General features: G+C 37.0%; 1 protein-coding gene across 6 annotated transcripts in view; it reads right to left on the bottom strand.

Annotated features, from left to right (window-relative positions):
• Positions 1 to 509: 509 nt before the first annotated feature.
• CLIP1 (CAP-Gly domain containing linker protein 1) overlaps positions 510 to 17736 on the bottom strand; it is a 143458-nt gene continuing 126231 nt past the window's right edge. For 2 of the 6 annotated variants that reach the window (XM_074205520.1, XM_074205521.1), the window contains 6 exons: positions 15589 to 15641; positions 9213 to 9330; positions 8974 to 9124; positions 6467 to 6504; positions 4565 to 4683; positions 791 to 2988 (listed from right to left, as the gene is read on the bottom strand). In XM_074205520.1, coding sequence (XP_074061621.1) covers positions 2763 to 2988; positions 4565 to 4683; positions 6467 to 6504; positions 8974 to 9124; positions 9213 to 9330; positions 15589 to 15641 — 705 coding nt within the window. In that variant the 3' untranslated portion in view covers positions 791 to 2762. Of the gene's footprint in view, positions 2989 to 4564; positions 4684 to 6466; positions 6505 to 8973; positions 9125 to 9212; positions 9331 to 15588; positions 15642 to 17736 lie in introns of all 6 variants that reach the window. The other 4 variants (XM_074205525.1, XM_074205524.1, XM_074205522.1 and 1 more) reach the window with 4 other exon arrangements.

Here is a 17736-nt window from a genome sequence, read left to right as displayed (position 1 = left end):
GCCAGACTCATGATATTAATGGTTCAAAAATAACTTTACAGGAGGTCTCCAATGGAATATTCCAGGGATTTATGCTATTTAATGTTTTATCAATAACTTACATCAATGCATACATAGTATGCTCATCTAATTATAGCAGATGAGACTAATCTGGGAGAGATAGCTCACAGTGGATCCAAAAGGATCCTGATAAGCTAGAGCATTAGGCTGAATTTAAGACAGCAGGTATGCTGGAAAAAACTCAGCCTTGGGCTGCACTAAGAGGGGCATCCTTTCCAGGAATGGTGAAGTAAGAGCTCCACTAGACTCTGCCTTTGTCAGACCTTATCTGGCTACCGCAGGTTCATCAATGAACCAGAGAGTTCCAAAGGAGGGCAAGTGGAATGGTGAAAGGCTTTGAGTGCCCTGACACATGAGGATGGACTGAAGAACTGGATCCTTAATAATGATAATAATGAGTATTTTTTTTTTTAGGTTTTTGCAAGGCAAATGGGGTTAAGTGACTTGTCCAAGGCTACACAGCTAGGTAATTATTAAGTGTCTGACACTGAATTTGAACCCAGGTACTCCTGACTCCAGGGTCGGTGCTTCATCCACTACGCCACCTAGCCGCCTCTGAAGAACTGGATTCTCGAGCCTGAAGAACATTCAGAGGGTAACTTGAGAGTTATTCTCAAGTATCTGAAAGGCTGCCATGTGCATGAGGGATCACATTTCTTCTACGGGTCCAGAGGACAGAACCAAGCAGGAGCAATAAGTGAAGTTACAAAAAGGTCGATTTATTCTTGATAAGAAAAACTTTCTAATGAGTGCTGTCTAAAAGTGGAATGGAGCTGCCTGCCTTAAGAGGTGGGATTGAGCAGAGGGTAGACAGCTGCTTTGTAGGGGTTCTTTTGGGGTATGGGTTGGACTAGAGGGCCACTGAGGTTCCCCCTCACTCTCCTATTCTGGGATCCTATGATGCCATGTAATGGAACACTACTCTCTACCCTGGAAAGGTTTCAAGTTTGGGACCAGTGATAGATGAAGATGTATCTGTATTCTGAAGAGCAGATAGATCTTGCAAGGAGGAAAATTTTGAGCCACAGCAATTTAGGAGCAATTTAGGTGGAATGAGTAGCCACGTTAGCCTAATAAATCTTTTTGTTTTTTTTTTTAAATCTAGTATGATAGAAGCCACAACCACTCCCAGAGTAACCCAGATTTACCACCACCAACAAAAGAATAATCCTTTATTAAAGTAGATACAGAACACTCAAGTTGTCCAGAGTTTAATACTGCTTTACATGTTTAGCTTCTTAGAACAATTCCTATTATCATACACCTGTAACCCAGACTTTCAGATGATTACAGAAATGGTTTTTTTCCCTTTAAAAATATATTCATGTGCCAAATATGCAGTTTATAATCTTGGGAAAAAGGGGAATACATTAAAGGCATATATATACAATTGTAGAAGAAAGTAAATCCATATTGTACACATCGAATGGAAGACAATGGCATATTTATTTCTTTACATATTCTAAGAGACATTCAATAGAAGATAAATAATTTGAACTGTTTGAGAAACTTTTGATAGATGAGGTTTTTATATTTTTGCTACAAGAAAATCCAAAATTATTCTTGTTGAATTTCCCAACTTACATTCATCTAAAAATACAGTAAACAAGAGAAAGCAGAAGGGAAAGGAGCAGGGAGAAAGACTAAAAACTGGTTAACCTAAGTGTTTTATTTCTTGAAATTTTGCTTCATTAAGTAATTGGCTGCTGGGGGAAATAGCAACAGGAGAGAAGGAGAAATGAATTTCTAGGAAAAAAACCCCACCAATGTACAGGTTTTTAAAGGAGCTAAATAAAAACTTTCATAGTTGCAAAGCCATGTGGTGCTTTTTCTGGGTTAGGCAGGTATGTTGTAGTGAACGTAAGAGATTTGATTTATTTTCTTTAATAAAGTTAAAAACCTGAAAACAAAACTTCCTGTATGTTTTTTTCCCAAAAATAGAGATTTTTAAAAAATATATATACACAATATATAGAAGCTGAGATTATGCAAAAATGAAAAGAAAAAACCGAAATTCCAGGAAGAAGAGTAAGATTGCAGCCTCCAGGTCATAAGTTGTCCCCACAGTGACTCTGTGGGGTCCTCATTTCCCTTTACCTGCTTCATGATTTTATATAATTACACAACATATCAAGCCTGAAGTAAAGGCACTACTGACATCCAGGTAGCGCAGCACATAGAACTCATAAATTCTTTGATCAAGAATAAAACATTTTAAATGAGTAGATGAAAATGTACGGTGGAAGGAACACTTTTTCAACTCATTCCAGTGTCAAAGCTATTTTAAAAAAAATCTAAATGTACAAATGCAGCCTTGAAACTTTTTAGTGCAAATATGAAAATTAACAGCATAATTTTAAATTTTATTTAAATAAGATAGCGTAAGGATAGTTCTCTGCTCCATGAGGTTTCCCTATGGATAAGTAACATAATGGCATCTGGTGCAAATGTCTTATTAAATATCAAATACATAAAGAAGACAAATAAAAGGTGACAGCTCACCTTTTTATTATTTCAACTTTAGCATGAAGAAATAAAAAGGGTTGTTCATAGAAGATTAACATATTATTATTATTTTATAAGATTTGCTCAAGGATCAAAAATAATGTGAATCTTCCTGAAGTCTGCACACACAGATGCTGGTGGTACATTGTCCAAGCGTGTGTGCATCTGAAAAAGATGACATTACTGGCGTAGGGGCTTTAGAAGGTCTCGTCGTCATTACAATTGGTGGTCCAGTGCCCAAACATCTCACAGATATCACAGTAGGGACGCTCTTCACTCCGGCTGCCATGGTGGGTGGAATGGGGGGGATCCTCTGACACCTGGGTCTGGGTGGGACAATCCTCAGTGTCATGCTGGTCAAAGCGGTCACAAATATCACAGAAAAGGCGAGGTTTCTTCTTGAACTGTTTCACCTGGTCATCACTGCCATTCCAACAAGAATCAATTAAGAGAACTCACTTTAACAAATGCAATAGCTTTCCCGCATTCATTTAAAGTAGAAAATAATGATGATAATAGCCAATATTTATTAAGCACCTACAGTGTGCATCACCCTGGGAGATATAATTATTTTATAGATAAAAACTGAGGTAGACGCAATTCAATTTCTTTTCCAGTGTCACCTAGTGGGGGTGGCTAGGTGGCACAGTGGATAGCACATGGGCCCTGGAGTCAGAAGTACCTGAGTTCAAATATGGCCTCAGACACTTAATAATTACCTAGCTGCGTGGCCTCAGGCAAGCCACTTAACCCTATTTGCCTTGCAAAATCCTAAAAAAAAAAAAAAATCCTCCAGTGTCACCCAGTTAATATCTGAGGTCAAATTTGAATTCAGGTCTTCCTGACTACTACTCCCAAACCAGTGCTTTGTATATTATGGTATCACCTAGCTGTGAGAGGTGCTATCTTTTCTATTCACAAAATCCTATTATGATGACCAGAAAGGATAATGATCATTGTTGGAAGGGTTGTGGGAAATCTAGGACACTATTACACTGTCGGTGGAGCTGTGAACTCATCCAACCTTTCTGGAGAGAAATTTGGAACTATGCCCAAAGGGCAACAAAAATGTGCATACTCTTTGATCCAGCAATACCACTACTGGGTCTAAACCCTGAAGAGATGATGAAAAAGAGTAAAAACATCACTTGTACAAAAAATATTCATAGCAACCCTGTTTGTAGTGGCAAAGAATTGGAAATAAAGTAAATGTCCTTCAATTGGGGAATGGCCTAGCAAACTGTGGTTTGTCATGGATGTGTATGTCATATATGTATGTCATGGAACACTATTGTTCTATTAGAAACCAAGGAGGAATGCAATTCAGGGAAGCCTGGAGGGATTTGCATGAACTGATGCTGGGCGAGATGAGCAGAACCAGAAAAACACGGTACATCCTAACAGCAACATGGGGTGATTATCAACCTTGATGGACTTGCTCATTCCATCAGTGCAACAATCAGGGACAATTTTGGGCTGTCTGCAATGGAGAATGCCATCTGTATCCAGATAAAGAGCCATGGAGTTTGAACAAAGTCCAAGAACTATTTCCTTTAATTTAGAAAAAAAAAACTGATATCTTATTGTCTGATCTTGTTATCTCTTATACTTTTTGCTTCTTCCTTAAGGCTATGATTTCTCTCTCATACTCAATTTGGATCAATGTCTAACATGGAAACAATGTAAAGACTAACAGACTGCCTTCTGTGGGGGGTGGGGGAGGGAAGTAAGATTAGGGGGAAAATTGTAAAACTCAAAATAAATAAAATTTTTAGAGAAAAACAAAAACAAAATCCTATTATGAGAGACTGTTCTATTACCTGCTTTTTTAAATTGTATGCTACCCAGAAAATTATTTTCCACCTCTAAAACTTAAATATTTGTGATTTCAAATAGATTCTAGTTTTGGGAAAAAAAAAATCTGTCAGTACTTTCCCCTTGTTAATTTTGAAGAACCAGTTCTTGTAATGATAATGAATCTTACATTAGTACTAAATACCTGTCATAGTTATTCAGGTCATTCCCATTGAAAGCAGTTTCTGACATCATTTCTATCTTCTTCTGTAAGTCTTGATTTTTGCTCTGAAGATCTACTATTACTGAATTCAGGAAATCAATCTGGTTCATTTGAAAACAAAAAGGAATAGGAAAATATGTTATAAAATTTGACAAGCTTGTCAAATGCAGGCATACCAGGGAGACATGGGGACATATTACCACTAAGCAGCAGGAAGTTATACTATAAGTAGAAGTTCAACACAGGTCATTAGCAAACAAGATGCATTGTTAGATGCATCCAAAGTGAATCACCAGCTGGGATCTTAACTTAGGATGACTTAAGGATTTTAAACAAGATTAAAATTCTGCCTAATAGATTTCTTTCAGTTTCAATTGAACTATGCTGATTTTTAAAAGTGGTAGTCCAATGTCTTACTGGATAATTTGATAGCAATGAGTGTGCTATAGTGTTTCCCAAATATCCCATGGAATCAAACTGATGAACTGTGTCGTTTTTTAAAATAACAGTCATGTAGATGTTTGTTTCTTCCTGATGCCCTGAGGGAAAGCCCCTACAGAGTAGGGCATGCCTGCCTCTATGACCTGAGAATTCTCCAATAACCTTGGAATCTTAGGACTCTACTTATGTATACGTGGCACAAGGCTTGACTTTTTTCATTTCCTTCCTCACATAATACTAGTATTCAACACCATGTTAACTGCCACTGTCAATTGCAAAAAGTCTAAGAAGTGTCAGAGAAATGGAGGGGGGGGAGATCAGACTGCAGGTGAAACTCCTTTGGGGTTAGAAAGATGAAGAGGTACACTGAGAAGAAGGAATTGAAGGCAAAATGTGATGACAAGGACTGTGAGGCTAATGGAAAAAGCATCCTTTCAAATTGAAGGATCACCAAAATAAAATAGGTCAATAGTACTTTTGGTCTCTCCTATAAATAAATGCTTAATGTCACGAATAATTCTTCCATGTTTAAATAGCATGGACTACAGACCAACTTTGATTACTCAGGAGGTTCATCTGCAGTCTATAAATACACTCTTAGGCTCCTTGATTTTCATCAGCCTTTTCTTTGGCTTTTCCATTATGGAAAGTAAAAAAGACCAATATAATCTATCATTGCAGAGTATCCCTCTAGAGTGAGGAGCAACAAGTTCCCTTAGAACAGAGCTTCCAACATCCATTTTCATTTCCCAAACATCTCAGATATTTTTAGGTTGCCATCTGGCTAGAAACTTCATGATAGGATTATAATAAGGGGGAGTTTCTGGTGTGGGGGCAAATGGAGAATAAAATCATTAAATGGACTTAAGTATAGGGATGGAAACTGCAAATAACCACAGATAAAAGCTTAGGAAACAGAAACAAACCATTTGCTGAGTGGAAGAAAGCGTGGTCAGCAGCAGACGAGAGCAGAAGCAAAGGAGGGAGGGGAAAAAGAGAAAACAATGTTAATAGGGCATTACTGCTACCAGAGGCAACTAAGCAAACAAAGATAATTCTAGAGGCAGAATTACAGGAGCTCTATTTAAACACTTGCTCCTTCTTCCCCACTGTCCCCATCCTAGTGATTAGTAGGGGGAAAAACGTATATTTTCTTACAGGTGATATTGATAGATATTCAGTAGCATTTAGTAGCAGTTTAAAATGCATTTAACATATATTATATCATAATTAGCCACAACAGATTCAAACTTCATTATAATATCCTAAGTCCCCAATTTTTAAATGAAAGATGGATGCTTCCAGATGTAAAATTATATTTTAAAGTGTAAAACAGCCTACCTATGTTAAAAATTAAATATTGACTTTTAAAAAATATTTTTCCCCCTAAAAACATGCTCTACTTGGGGCATTATTTTAAATAAAGGAAAAAAAAGGTTTTACCTGACTCTCTTGAGCTCTTTCTTCCTCTTCAGAATTACCTTAAGTGAAGAAGAAAAAGAAAAGAATTTGGAAAAATAATTGCAACTTTTTGTGGTCTTAAGATAAAGTCTGTAAAGTCAATTATGCATAAAATAAAATCATTAGAATTACAAAGGAAATCAAACAAATTTTAAGACAATTATCAAAATGTTTTTTAAAATAAGTCTTGGATTCTAAGAATCCCTGCTCATAGAGTATGGACAGAGTCACTGGAGGGCCCCTTGTGAAGAGAACAAAGATAGCTCTGGATTGGACACCAGGGACTGAGTTGGCTCAAACTCTTAGGAGAGTCAATGGTCAGAAAACCTCTGAGCTGAACTGCTCTACCTTCTGTTCACCTCTGCTCTTTATTCCTGTCTTTCTGAATGACTGCAGGGTCAGGAAGAAGGAAAGGGCATCCCCTCATCCTTCCTGATGCCAAGGGAAAGCACTCATAGAAGCAGAGGTGTGCCTGCCTCCATGGCCTGAGAGAAGCTCTGAGATTGGATCTTCTCAGCCCAAGAGATCACCAAAGCCAGGAGACAACCTGACTGAAGCAGCAACAGTGCTCATGAACAATGTTGCTGGTGCCCAACCTCCTGCTGAGAGGAGAAGGGAGGTCTCTTTGGCAGTGTCAACTTTGGGATCTACCTCATGAGTAAATTCAAGTTTAACAGTCCAAACTTCTAAAGAGAGAGTCTTCTGGAGCAGTGTGTCTTTTGGAGAAAGAGGAGGACTAGGAAGTAATTTTAAAATAAAATTTAAATTTAAAATAGTGAAAGAAAACACTAAGAATGTAACATGAGGGAGCAAGAGATCAGATCTAAATACCCCAACTATGACCGTGAGTTTGGACTGTGCAAATCATCTGGGATCTTAAAGTGGAGGACACAATGAGTCTGGAAGAGATTATGTTACATCTTGTGGGAGAAAGGATTTCACCAGGATGTCAAAGGGGTTGTCCCCCACCCTCACCTCCTCAGCAACACCAGTGTTTCCTTTCCTTCCAAGGAAAGTTTAGGGATTTCCATGAATGCTGGATGGACTCTCTGTCTATATCCTCCATAAATACATTATACCTTATACTTCCTGTGGGATAAAATAAGCTTGGCCTCTACCAAATATAGATTTGTTACCTTAAATGCTAGCAAGGGACTGGGAGCATCTTATTACCCATAGATAATCTAAGTGGGACAAAAGAGTCAAAAAGATCTGAATCAAATCTGGCTTCAGATATTTATCAGCTGAAGATGCTGGACAAGTCATTTAACCCTTTCTGCTTCAGTCTCTTCATCTGTAAAAATGGAGCTGCTAACTGCACATACTTAAAACCTGGTTTTGAGGATGTGCTTCACACAAAGTAGAAACTTAATAGATGCTTCTTTCTTTCCCTCCATATTCATAGACATCTTAGAGAAATCTATTTGGAAATTTCCTAGATGGGGGCAGATGAGCCAGAATAAAAACAACTTCTCCTCTGGTGCCCCCCGAGAGTGGACCAGGTCCAGCCTCACTTTATTCAAGATTAGAACACCAGGCCTTGGCAGAAGAATCTACTCCTTTGAGCACTTGGACCACAATGAGAGATGGTTAGAAGTTTCAGATTTGGAGTTTAGCTGTCAGAAGGAAGCCAGTCTGGAAGGAGGCCCAAGGAAAGGTCATGGTTGTCTTATCTAAACTCTTCGATTGAACCTGGTTGATGACATCCATTGTCAAAGCTTCTTTTCTGTTTACTCCAATATTAAATCAAAAGCCATCCTGGATGGGGACCCCTCAAATCTTCCCAGTGAACAAGAAAGAGGAGAAAAAGTCAAAGTCACAATGAAGTAGATCTGAATAGCACTGCCTCTGTCCTTCTATGTGCAAACCTGTCCTCCCAGACAATATGCAGCTCAGCTACTAGGAAAGAATCATTGACAGGTAGGGTAAGAGGATCACAGACCTAGAACTGAAGGGGTCCTCCAGAAGTCATGGTGTCCAGCACCTATATTTTAGAGAGGGGATAACTGAGGCCCAGGGAGATGAAGGGCCTTTCCCAAGATCCTCTAAGGGACAGAATCAGAATTGAACCCAGACCCTCTGCCTCCCAAACTCAACATTATAGAGCACTTTTTCCCACTCTCCAGCTGGAAGGTGGAACTTCACTATCTCCTTGCTAACAGAAGGCAAAGTAAAGGTGGTCAATCTTGGGGACTCCTCCCCCAAGCCTCCCATTGATTCCTTTGGCTTGTCAGATATCTATTTGTACTTTGTGTTTTACTATTCTATCCCTTCTATTTGACTAGATTTCTTTAAAAGCAGAGAATGCCCTTTGACCTTTTGGTTCCCCACCATCTGACTGAGCCGGAACACATAGTAAAGCACATTACAAAAACATAGGCTTGATTTAGTGCTGGGGGCTCCTTGCCTGTGCTGGGCTGGGTGCTCAATTTGTCCACCAGCAGCCTTGTTGTCACCCTGAAAGGCTGAACCACTGCCACTGTTCTTACCTCCAAAGCCACTCAGCTGCCTCTGGTTTTCTTTAAGTTTCATCTCCAGATTCTTCACCTTCAGATCCAGATTCACCTTGTCCAACTCTAACGACTGAACAACTGAATGTAAAGACTTGGCAGAAGCATTTTCTCCCCGAAGCACTGTGACCTGGAATAAAAGTCATTTATAAAAACTAAGGCTTGGAATTGTAATAAATGAGGGTGGCATGAAGACTCATCTCTAGATTGTACTGCACCTCATTTCTGAGTTTTTCCAGTTCTGCATCCTTTTCTGTGAGCAAGGCACTGGTAATACTGATGGATTTCTGTAAGGAGGCTCTCTCTTCATCAGTGTCTGTTTTGTACATGGATTCTCTAAAAGACCAAAGAAAGTTAAAGAATTCCAGAAATCAACCAGGAGTTACTAACATACACAGTCAGGTGTGTGTATGTGTCTGTGTTAAAACACAAATGCAAAACTAACTTTGGCAAATTTAATTTCTAATTCTACTGAAACAATTTAGAAAAGGAGATTTGTATGGATATCAAAACTATCACACTGCAAAAGCAGTTGGGGATTTTACTTAAAGCAGAAAGAAAAAACAACAAAAAGAATTTACCTAAACATACACATGCCAGAATCTGCATATCATCGCATCCATTTGAATTTAAGGAAAAATATTAATTGGTTTGGAAGGTCTTGTAGACTCAGAAACTGTGTTAAATAAAACAATTCACCAAAATCTAATTTTGAATTGAATTTTGTTACTTCCTGGAATAATTTTCACTCGAGCAACAAAAACCACATGCAAAGCTTAATTATACAGTTTTCATGCAAAGCGCTGATTATGCTGGAAGTATCTTCTGGTCCTCACTAATTCAAGTTTTCTTATTAAGAAATTTGCACCCACAGGATTTAAGGGGCAAATTATACCAAAGTAATAATAGCAACATTAGATACTACTGTCTGTGCACCAAGACAATTGTGGCTTATTGCTCTGTAACTGCAAAATCTAAAAGGGATATTAAATATTCTTGTACAAAGGCCAGAGGAAGTTGAAATTATTGATTAGATGGGGAGTGAGGACGGAGAAGAGACTGATGAGTCAGAGAGCACTTGAACTGCAGTTCTAGGTGACTGACCCTGGGAAAAAGGACCTCTGGGTTATTTTCTTATCCATGGTGAAATATTAGAGAGAGCTCTTTGAACCCTTTAATGGCAGGAAAGCCTTCAGCTCATAGCCAAGGGAAGAGGTAAGGAAAAAAAAAAGAGCCAAGAGACAGAAAAAGACCTGGACTGGGGAAAGTACAAAATGGAGGGAGGGAAGGGGAAAAATGTGAAAGTAAAGACAATCCAGAAAGAAGTTAGAGTAAAGGGGGGAATGAATTATCTGAGGAGATGAAGGGAACAAGCTGCTATTATAACAATAGTACTCTGGGGAGGATAAAGGCAGAGAAAGAAAATCTAAGTTAAGAAAAAAATTTAACTGTCCTACAACTCTAAGAATCTAAATGGCTTATTTTTCACCAAGATATAATCGTCTTAAGCACTATCAGCCAAATTACGTGGAATTACATCACAAATAGCTGGTGAACAGGACAGGACTCAGTATTGGAAACATCCTTTTTGTGACAAACTAGAGAATGGAAAAGCTAGCAAGCCCAGGTTAAAAAACTGTAGTCTTTATTTATTTGTGTCAATTTAGTGAGACCCATGATATCCAGCACATGAATTACAATTGTATGATGATTCGGGGTAAATAGAAAACCCAAGCAATGATGAAAATATAAGTGCTGTCTTTATCTCATTGTTCAGCTTACACTTATACTCCAGAATGGTAGGCAGTAAGAAAAGAATCTGGGTTTTTAAAAATGTCCTGGCTTGGATATACCATGATTCCTTTTAACTGCATTGGAGAAGGGCAGGCAAAAGTACTGTCAGATAAATAATGAAATGAAAAAGTAGATTTTTCTACTAAAGATACAGACTTAGTTTTATTTTACACAGGTGTTAAAAGTGTTGAAGCTTAAAGGTGTTGAAACCTAACATCTAATAGGTGATAAATAATAGCTATTAGTCAAAAGATTCAAAAAGAAGGAAATCATACCTGTGTCTGAATTTTGTGATTTTTCTTACAAGTCATTTTCCTAGGAAATTCATGTAATAGCGTATAGTGTTAAAGATTGGCTATCTCACTTACCTAATGAAAAGCATAATTTTAACTATTTCTCCTGAAATAAATGGTTTGATTCTTCACGAGTAAGATTAAAAGTTAGCCAGATCTTATGAGATGTCCACATTGGGGGAGTGGGGGAAAGAGAAGGAATGAATGAATTTTGAAGAATGCTTCTCTGACAGGAGGCCTCCCTGCATCTTTTACAGAGCTAGCTGGCAGGGACATATAACCTCTAGAGAAAAAGGTGCCTCTTTTGTAAAGGGAGCTGCAGAGCAGCACTTTGTCATATAGGTTATTGGCAGAATGATTAATTCTATCATTCTTGCTATTTGTTCAAAACTCTAGAGCTGGAAGGAAGAGACCTCAGAGGACACTGAATTCAAAACTAGAGAAGCTAAGTACTTATGCTAGATCACATAGAAGATAAAATGCTACTATGCCTATGGCTCATGATCTAACAAAGAAGAAAAATGGTAGCCTCCTTTGCCAAGAAAAAGTCTATGTATAGGCACTCGATAAATCTATAACTATCAGGATGATAATTACTTGGATTAAAATGGCTCCCCTATTATTTTTCAATCAAATACAGGCTGAGCAAGGATTGAACAGGATGGTGATTTATTATTTTAAAGGGGAACACATTGCCCAGATTCTTTTCTTACTACCACAATAGAAATAAATTCCAGTAATGAAGCAAATACCTTAAAGTGTTACTGGGCAAGCTTTAAAAATGCAAGATAACAAGAACCACATGTTAGAAACATGAAGAGAAATGCAAAAAACAGTAAGGAGAACTAAATTTGCACTGAAATTCTTTATCATATAAATAAAAAATAAATATATATGTGAGTGTATGTATATATATATGTATATATATAAATATATAAATACTGCAAAGAGTATTTTACAAAACAAAAGCAAGACACTGAGGGACAAAGGCAGCCAAAAATATATACAACAATTTTTACTAAAAAATATAAAAATTATTTATTATAACGTGGATAGACTTTCTTTAGTCTTACCATTAAAGACACACAGATATAGCAAAGGAAGCAAGAGTAGGAAAGGGAAAAGAGAGGAGTGAAATGAGCATTGATAAGTTGCGCAAGCCCAAAGACAGTAAGACAGTTAGCAATCCACAATGAGTCTAATGAGCTGAAGAAACATATAACCCCCCTTTTTAAATTTGTAAATAATAGCATCAAACAGTTTTCATTTCCCATGGAAATTATTTGCTAAAGGAAAAGTCCCTAGAGATGATAATGCTCCTCTTTTCTGGCTTTTGGCCTTGGAAGTTTCTTCCTCAGCACTATGAAGCCTAGAGAAGCTAGGGAAGTAAACTGATTCCCAAAGCCCTGGTACTGCCAAAGGCCTGTTATCATAGGTTGGAGCTGTTAGAACTACATTCTTATATGGAATCTGAATTAATGTCCTGGCAGTGGTAGGGTTTATTGTCAGGTACCCTTGAAAACTGCTTGGAAAGCACCTGCCCCACTTTTAAGTAATTAATAAAATGAGCAGATTTTTGATAGGCCCTCACCTCACACTGACAGTATGCACTGGGGCACAGATGGACACTCTTATTATTGTTAAAATGTTCCCCTACTCTGAAGTCTAAAGTTGAAGCACTCTTAAAAGGGGCAATTGGTGTGCAAATATCAGATAACATTTTTGCATTATTTAACTACATCATACATTCATAAATAACTAAAATACATGATTTCCAAGTAATTTTCTTCACTTTAAAACATCTGGTTTTGAATATGAATAATGGCTTTCAGAATTTATTCACCATATTGAATTTCAACTTAATGATCATTAGTGCAAAGCAATTTTTTTAGGATATACTGTTAAACTTGTTTGCTTTTTATTCCAACAAATTTTAAAATTCAATTTTTTAGCAGGTGCTCTGTTTATTGAACTATTAACTAGATAAGATCCTAGAAAAATACCTCAGAGACACTCTATAATTAGGAGAACTGAGGCCCAAGGAGGTTAAATGACCTTTTCAAGGTCACTCAAGTGTTCTGCCTTTGAAGGTTTTGAACTCTAATTCTCATAATCTTTCTACTGAAGGCACAGATATTTTCTCAAGTTATTTGGAAAAGAATGACTTAAGATCTCTTTGGTGTTTTTTTTAATATAGCTTTGCTATCGAATTTATTTTGACATTTAACTTACTAAGTGAATTTATTTAGCAGTTATACATGTAGAGCTGAAAATAATTTGCTTATAGCACTGATCTACAAGCTGACAATTAAAAGCACAATTAGTCAAAATAAATTTTCAATGAGATTTTCCAAAAGAAAAAAGTCATAGAAAGATTTAAAAATTATAATTCTAACACCTGGAATTAGGTTTTTAGAGCATCTCTGCATTAGAAGTCATCCATTCCTGGGGAAAAGATGTTTGTCCTTCATTTCTGAAGAAGACCAGGACATCAAGGAATTGATGCCATGACAACCATGCGAATTGAATTTGAGTTATGAGCTGCTAAGTCACCAGTCTCACTTTCTCCTTCACAGCCATCTGGGTCCAGTGGTCAGATATGAATCAGAACTACTGGAGATGGCACTGGATGTGGGGCAATTAGGGTTAAGTGACTTGCCCAAGGTCACACAGCTAGTAAGAGTCAAGTGGCTAAGGCTGGATTCAAACTCCCATTCTCTTGAATCCAAGGTCAGTGTTCTATCCACTGTGCCACCTAGCTGCCCTGTATATTTGTTGTTCTAGCTTCCTAAATATGCCAAGGGCTAAAACTGGCAGTGTAGATGAGGAAAAGTGAGGAAAAAATAATTTCATAGGCCCCAAATCTGGTCTTTTTATAGGATATGAACATAACAACAATCTCATTGAATAATCTCATTGTGAAAGACCTAAATGACAGAAATACTTTGATGTAGTTTTATTTTGTTATGCAAATAGGGCTAATAAATGATAGAATTGAGTCCTAAAGTTAAGTCATTTGCTGAAAAAATACTGAATCAATCTATTTAAAAAAAACCCAAAATGTTAGGAAAATAATTATATCAGCACATTATTTATAAATTCACTTGCAAAAAATTGTAAAGGAACAAGCACTATTTATCTTTTCATAGACTCTTGAGAATATATGTGTAGAGATTTTTAAGAGAAATTTGAGTCCTGATTAATTTTTAAGGCTTTGCTTTTATTTCCTAAAATGTATGGGCTGCTACAATTTGTCACGAGTTCATTAAATCAATCTTAAGGGCATTCCACTTGAAAAGCCCGTGTGTCTGCCTCGTTTAAGGACCCAAATTTCTGCTTTGTGTGTCTTTCAAATTGATCTAATATAATTTTTTTAAGGTTTTTTTGGTAAGGCAAATGGGGTTAAGTGGCTTGCCCACACAACTAGGTAATTATTAAGTGTCTGAGACTGGATTTGAACCCAGGTACTCCTGACTCCACCTAGCCGCCCGATCTAATATAATTTACAATGCAGTTTAAGTCCCTGAAACAGAAACAGTCCCTGAACAAAGCACAGAAATACCTAGACAGGATGTCATGCTCACAAGAGGTAGATTTGTTAGTAGGAGGGGAAAATGGTGATGCCAGTGGAAAATTTAATCTGCTCTGGCAACAAAAGATCAAAAGCATGGAAGATTATTCCAAGGTTCAACTGCTCTCTCCCCCAGGTAGTATCTTTTAAAAACAGACATAAATCTAATTTTTTAGTACAAGACAATAGTTCTCATTCAGCATTGCTGACTGCAAACTACAGCCCAAGCTTCTGTTTCCCTAGACACATGAGGCGCTCAAAGCTGTCTGACATGCAATACTAAGCAGAGTTCTTCTGATAGAAATAAGCCACTCAGTCAGTAGGAGGAGAGAATAATTCCATTAGGATGCCAAGCTATCAAGCTGCTGAAGAGAGTCTATTACCAGGGGATAGAGTTCATTGCTTCTCAAAATAATGATTGAAATAATCCTGAGTTGCCATTATTAAAATCTTATTATGAAAACATAACAATATTAAAAACTCTTTTTTAAAGAAAATGAATTGGAACCTTAAAAATGATTTGTTTTCAGTCATTTATCATTACTGTCACTGGAAGTGTCACTTTTTTATACTTTCAATATGGGGTTGTACACAACAAGATTCCGGTGCTTCACAGAAAATTAAATAGTATTTTTAGTTAAATCTAATAAGACCTGTATGATCTTGCAAAAACTTGCAAAAAGTAAAGCGATCTTGATAAGCACAACTGAATATGCCCAAACATTTTTGTTGTTCTCTCTCTAAAGTTTGAATGTTAACCTTAGTGAAAGTATTTGTATTTATAATTGTCTTTTCCCTGTATTAGCCAGGAATGCCAAACTACCATCATGCACTTTTCTGGGTATAAGAAACTTTCTTTTGTCATTATTTTAAAACAAATCCCAACACTCTAACAATAATGACCATAATGAAAAAACTCTTTAAAGAAACCCTTACCTCTTTTTCATCTCTAACAGCTGATTATTGAGTACAGATCTCTCGCCCTCCAGCTAAAAAGTAAAAAAAAGAAAAACCATAAACCATAAAACCATAAAAAGGTTCTTCATGATAAGCAGTTCAAAGAAGATAAAAATTTTTATGTCTACAAGTTTCCACTGGTACCTGCCAATAAAGATCTCAAAGCAACCGGTTTTCCCTGAAAAATTGGGATAACTAAAACATAAATCTGGTTGATTTGAAAAATGGAATCAACTGACAATGCTTTTGCTTTATGAAGTTTATCATGTTGACAGAACCCTGGGCTCCATTAGGAGATCTGGTCTAGTCTCAGGTTCACCCTCTCTACCCTACATGATTAATCACTGACCTTAACTCTAAAATGAGGAAACTGAAGTATATTTCAGATATGTCCTAGATTTCACAAGGAAAGGACCAGGACTCCACACAATGCTCTCCAAACAGTAGGTAGTTAGTAAATATTTGTTGTGTTAAACTGAATTAATTTTATTGAATGAAGATTAAGCTATAACTTAACTACCAGTAATTTTACATTTGCTGATCGAACTTAAAAGCATTATTACATAGCCAAAGATTTCTACCAGAAGTCCAGCAATAATGCAAAAATAAAAAATTTCTCTAAATGAGTGAAAAATTTTAATATAAAGAACAAAGATTCTTCAAACACCTGAATTTTAAAGCTACTAGAGTTAGAACTGCTTTCCAGTTTTTCAGTTTTGGTTAAATAGTGAATTCTTGCTATTGTTTACTTCTGGTAAATTTATTTCTGTAAATACTGCATTCTTAATCTATTTCATTGTTAGTTACCTGTAACTCAAATAAAATTAGCATCATTATAAAGCCGAATAGACTGGAATGTAAAGACCACTGAACCTAATAGCTGTATGGAACTTCAGATGGTCACATAGTTCAGCCCACACTTGAGCAAAGTACCTCTAAAGATTCTCTTTACTGTGTTTTGATAAGAGCTTATCTTGCCTTTGTACATATATAATGAGAGGGGAAAGCACTGCCTTCGGAGGCCATCAGTTCATTTTCTGGTAGTTCCCACTGTTAGAAGTTGTTCCTTATCTGCAACTTCTACCCACTGTTTTTAGTGAATGAGCACTGGCCTTGGAGCCAGGAGGACAGGAATTCAAATCTGGCCTCTGACTCAATTTATTTTTAGCTTATTTTTAGCATCTTATTATTATAATGGGCTCTGGTCTGTGGGGAATGGTGCCCCAGGCTTCATTTTTTTTTTGAGCTCTGTCTGGGGGGTCCAAACTTCAGCTTCTCCCCATTCTTCCCTGGGGTCCAAACCAGGACCAACTCCCCCAAGTTCCTCAGAACTGTACTACCCTTCTTGGCTGTGTGCTGCCTACTTGTCCACAGTTCAGCCCTGGACTAAATCTGGCCAACAGGCCTGGACCTTTAATCCTTTCCTACACAGTTTGGGAGGAGAGTGTTTCTGTAGCTAAAGCAGCCCTCCCACCCTACCCCCCCTTACCCAGCTGCCCCTAGGGCTTGTTTGCTGATTCAGTGGGGTCTACCTGGAGCTAGCTGCAATTCACACAGAACTTAACTTTAGCCCCTGGAAGCAGTGACTTTCCTGAAGTCCTTATATGAGGAAGACAACTGCTTTACCCTATTTCTTTTTGGGAAGGAAATTTGGAAAGCCTGGAATTTCTGACCTATTTCACTATCTTCCCAGAATTCTTCCTTTTTACATATATTTTCAAAAAATTTATATAGTACTGGAATTAAATGATCTTTAAATATTTGGTAGAACTGACTTATAAATCCTTCTGGTTCTGAAAGGTGTTACCTTGAGGGATTTCATTTATGGCTTGTTAAATTTTTTTCCCCTAAAATAGCTATTTAAGCTTTCTATTTTTTATTCTGTTATTCTGGGCAATTTTATTTTTGTAAATATTCATTTAGATTGTCCATCTTATTGGCATATGATTGGGCTAAATAAGCTATTCCTAATTGCTTTTATTTTATCTTCAATGGTTGTGAATTTACCTTTTTAATTTTTGATACTAATAATTTGGTTTTCTTTCCTTTTTCAAAAAATCCAATCAGACCATGGCTTATCTATTTTTACTGGGTTTTAAAAAACAGTTCTTTATTTTGTTAATTTTT

This window comes from Macrotis lagotis, chromosome X, assembly GCF_037893015.1.
Source record: "Macrotis lagotis isolate mMagLag1 chromosome X, bilby.v1.9.chrom.fasta, whole genome shotgun sequence".
NCBI classification, from domain to species: Eukaryota; Metazoa; Chordata; class Mammalia; order Peramelemorphia; family Peramelidae; genus Macrotis; species Macrotis lagotis.
Note: the sequence above shows the minus strand (reverse complement) of the source record. Positions and strands in the feature narration are given on the sequence as shown.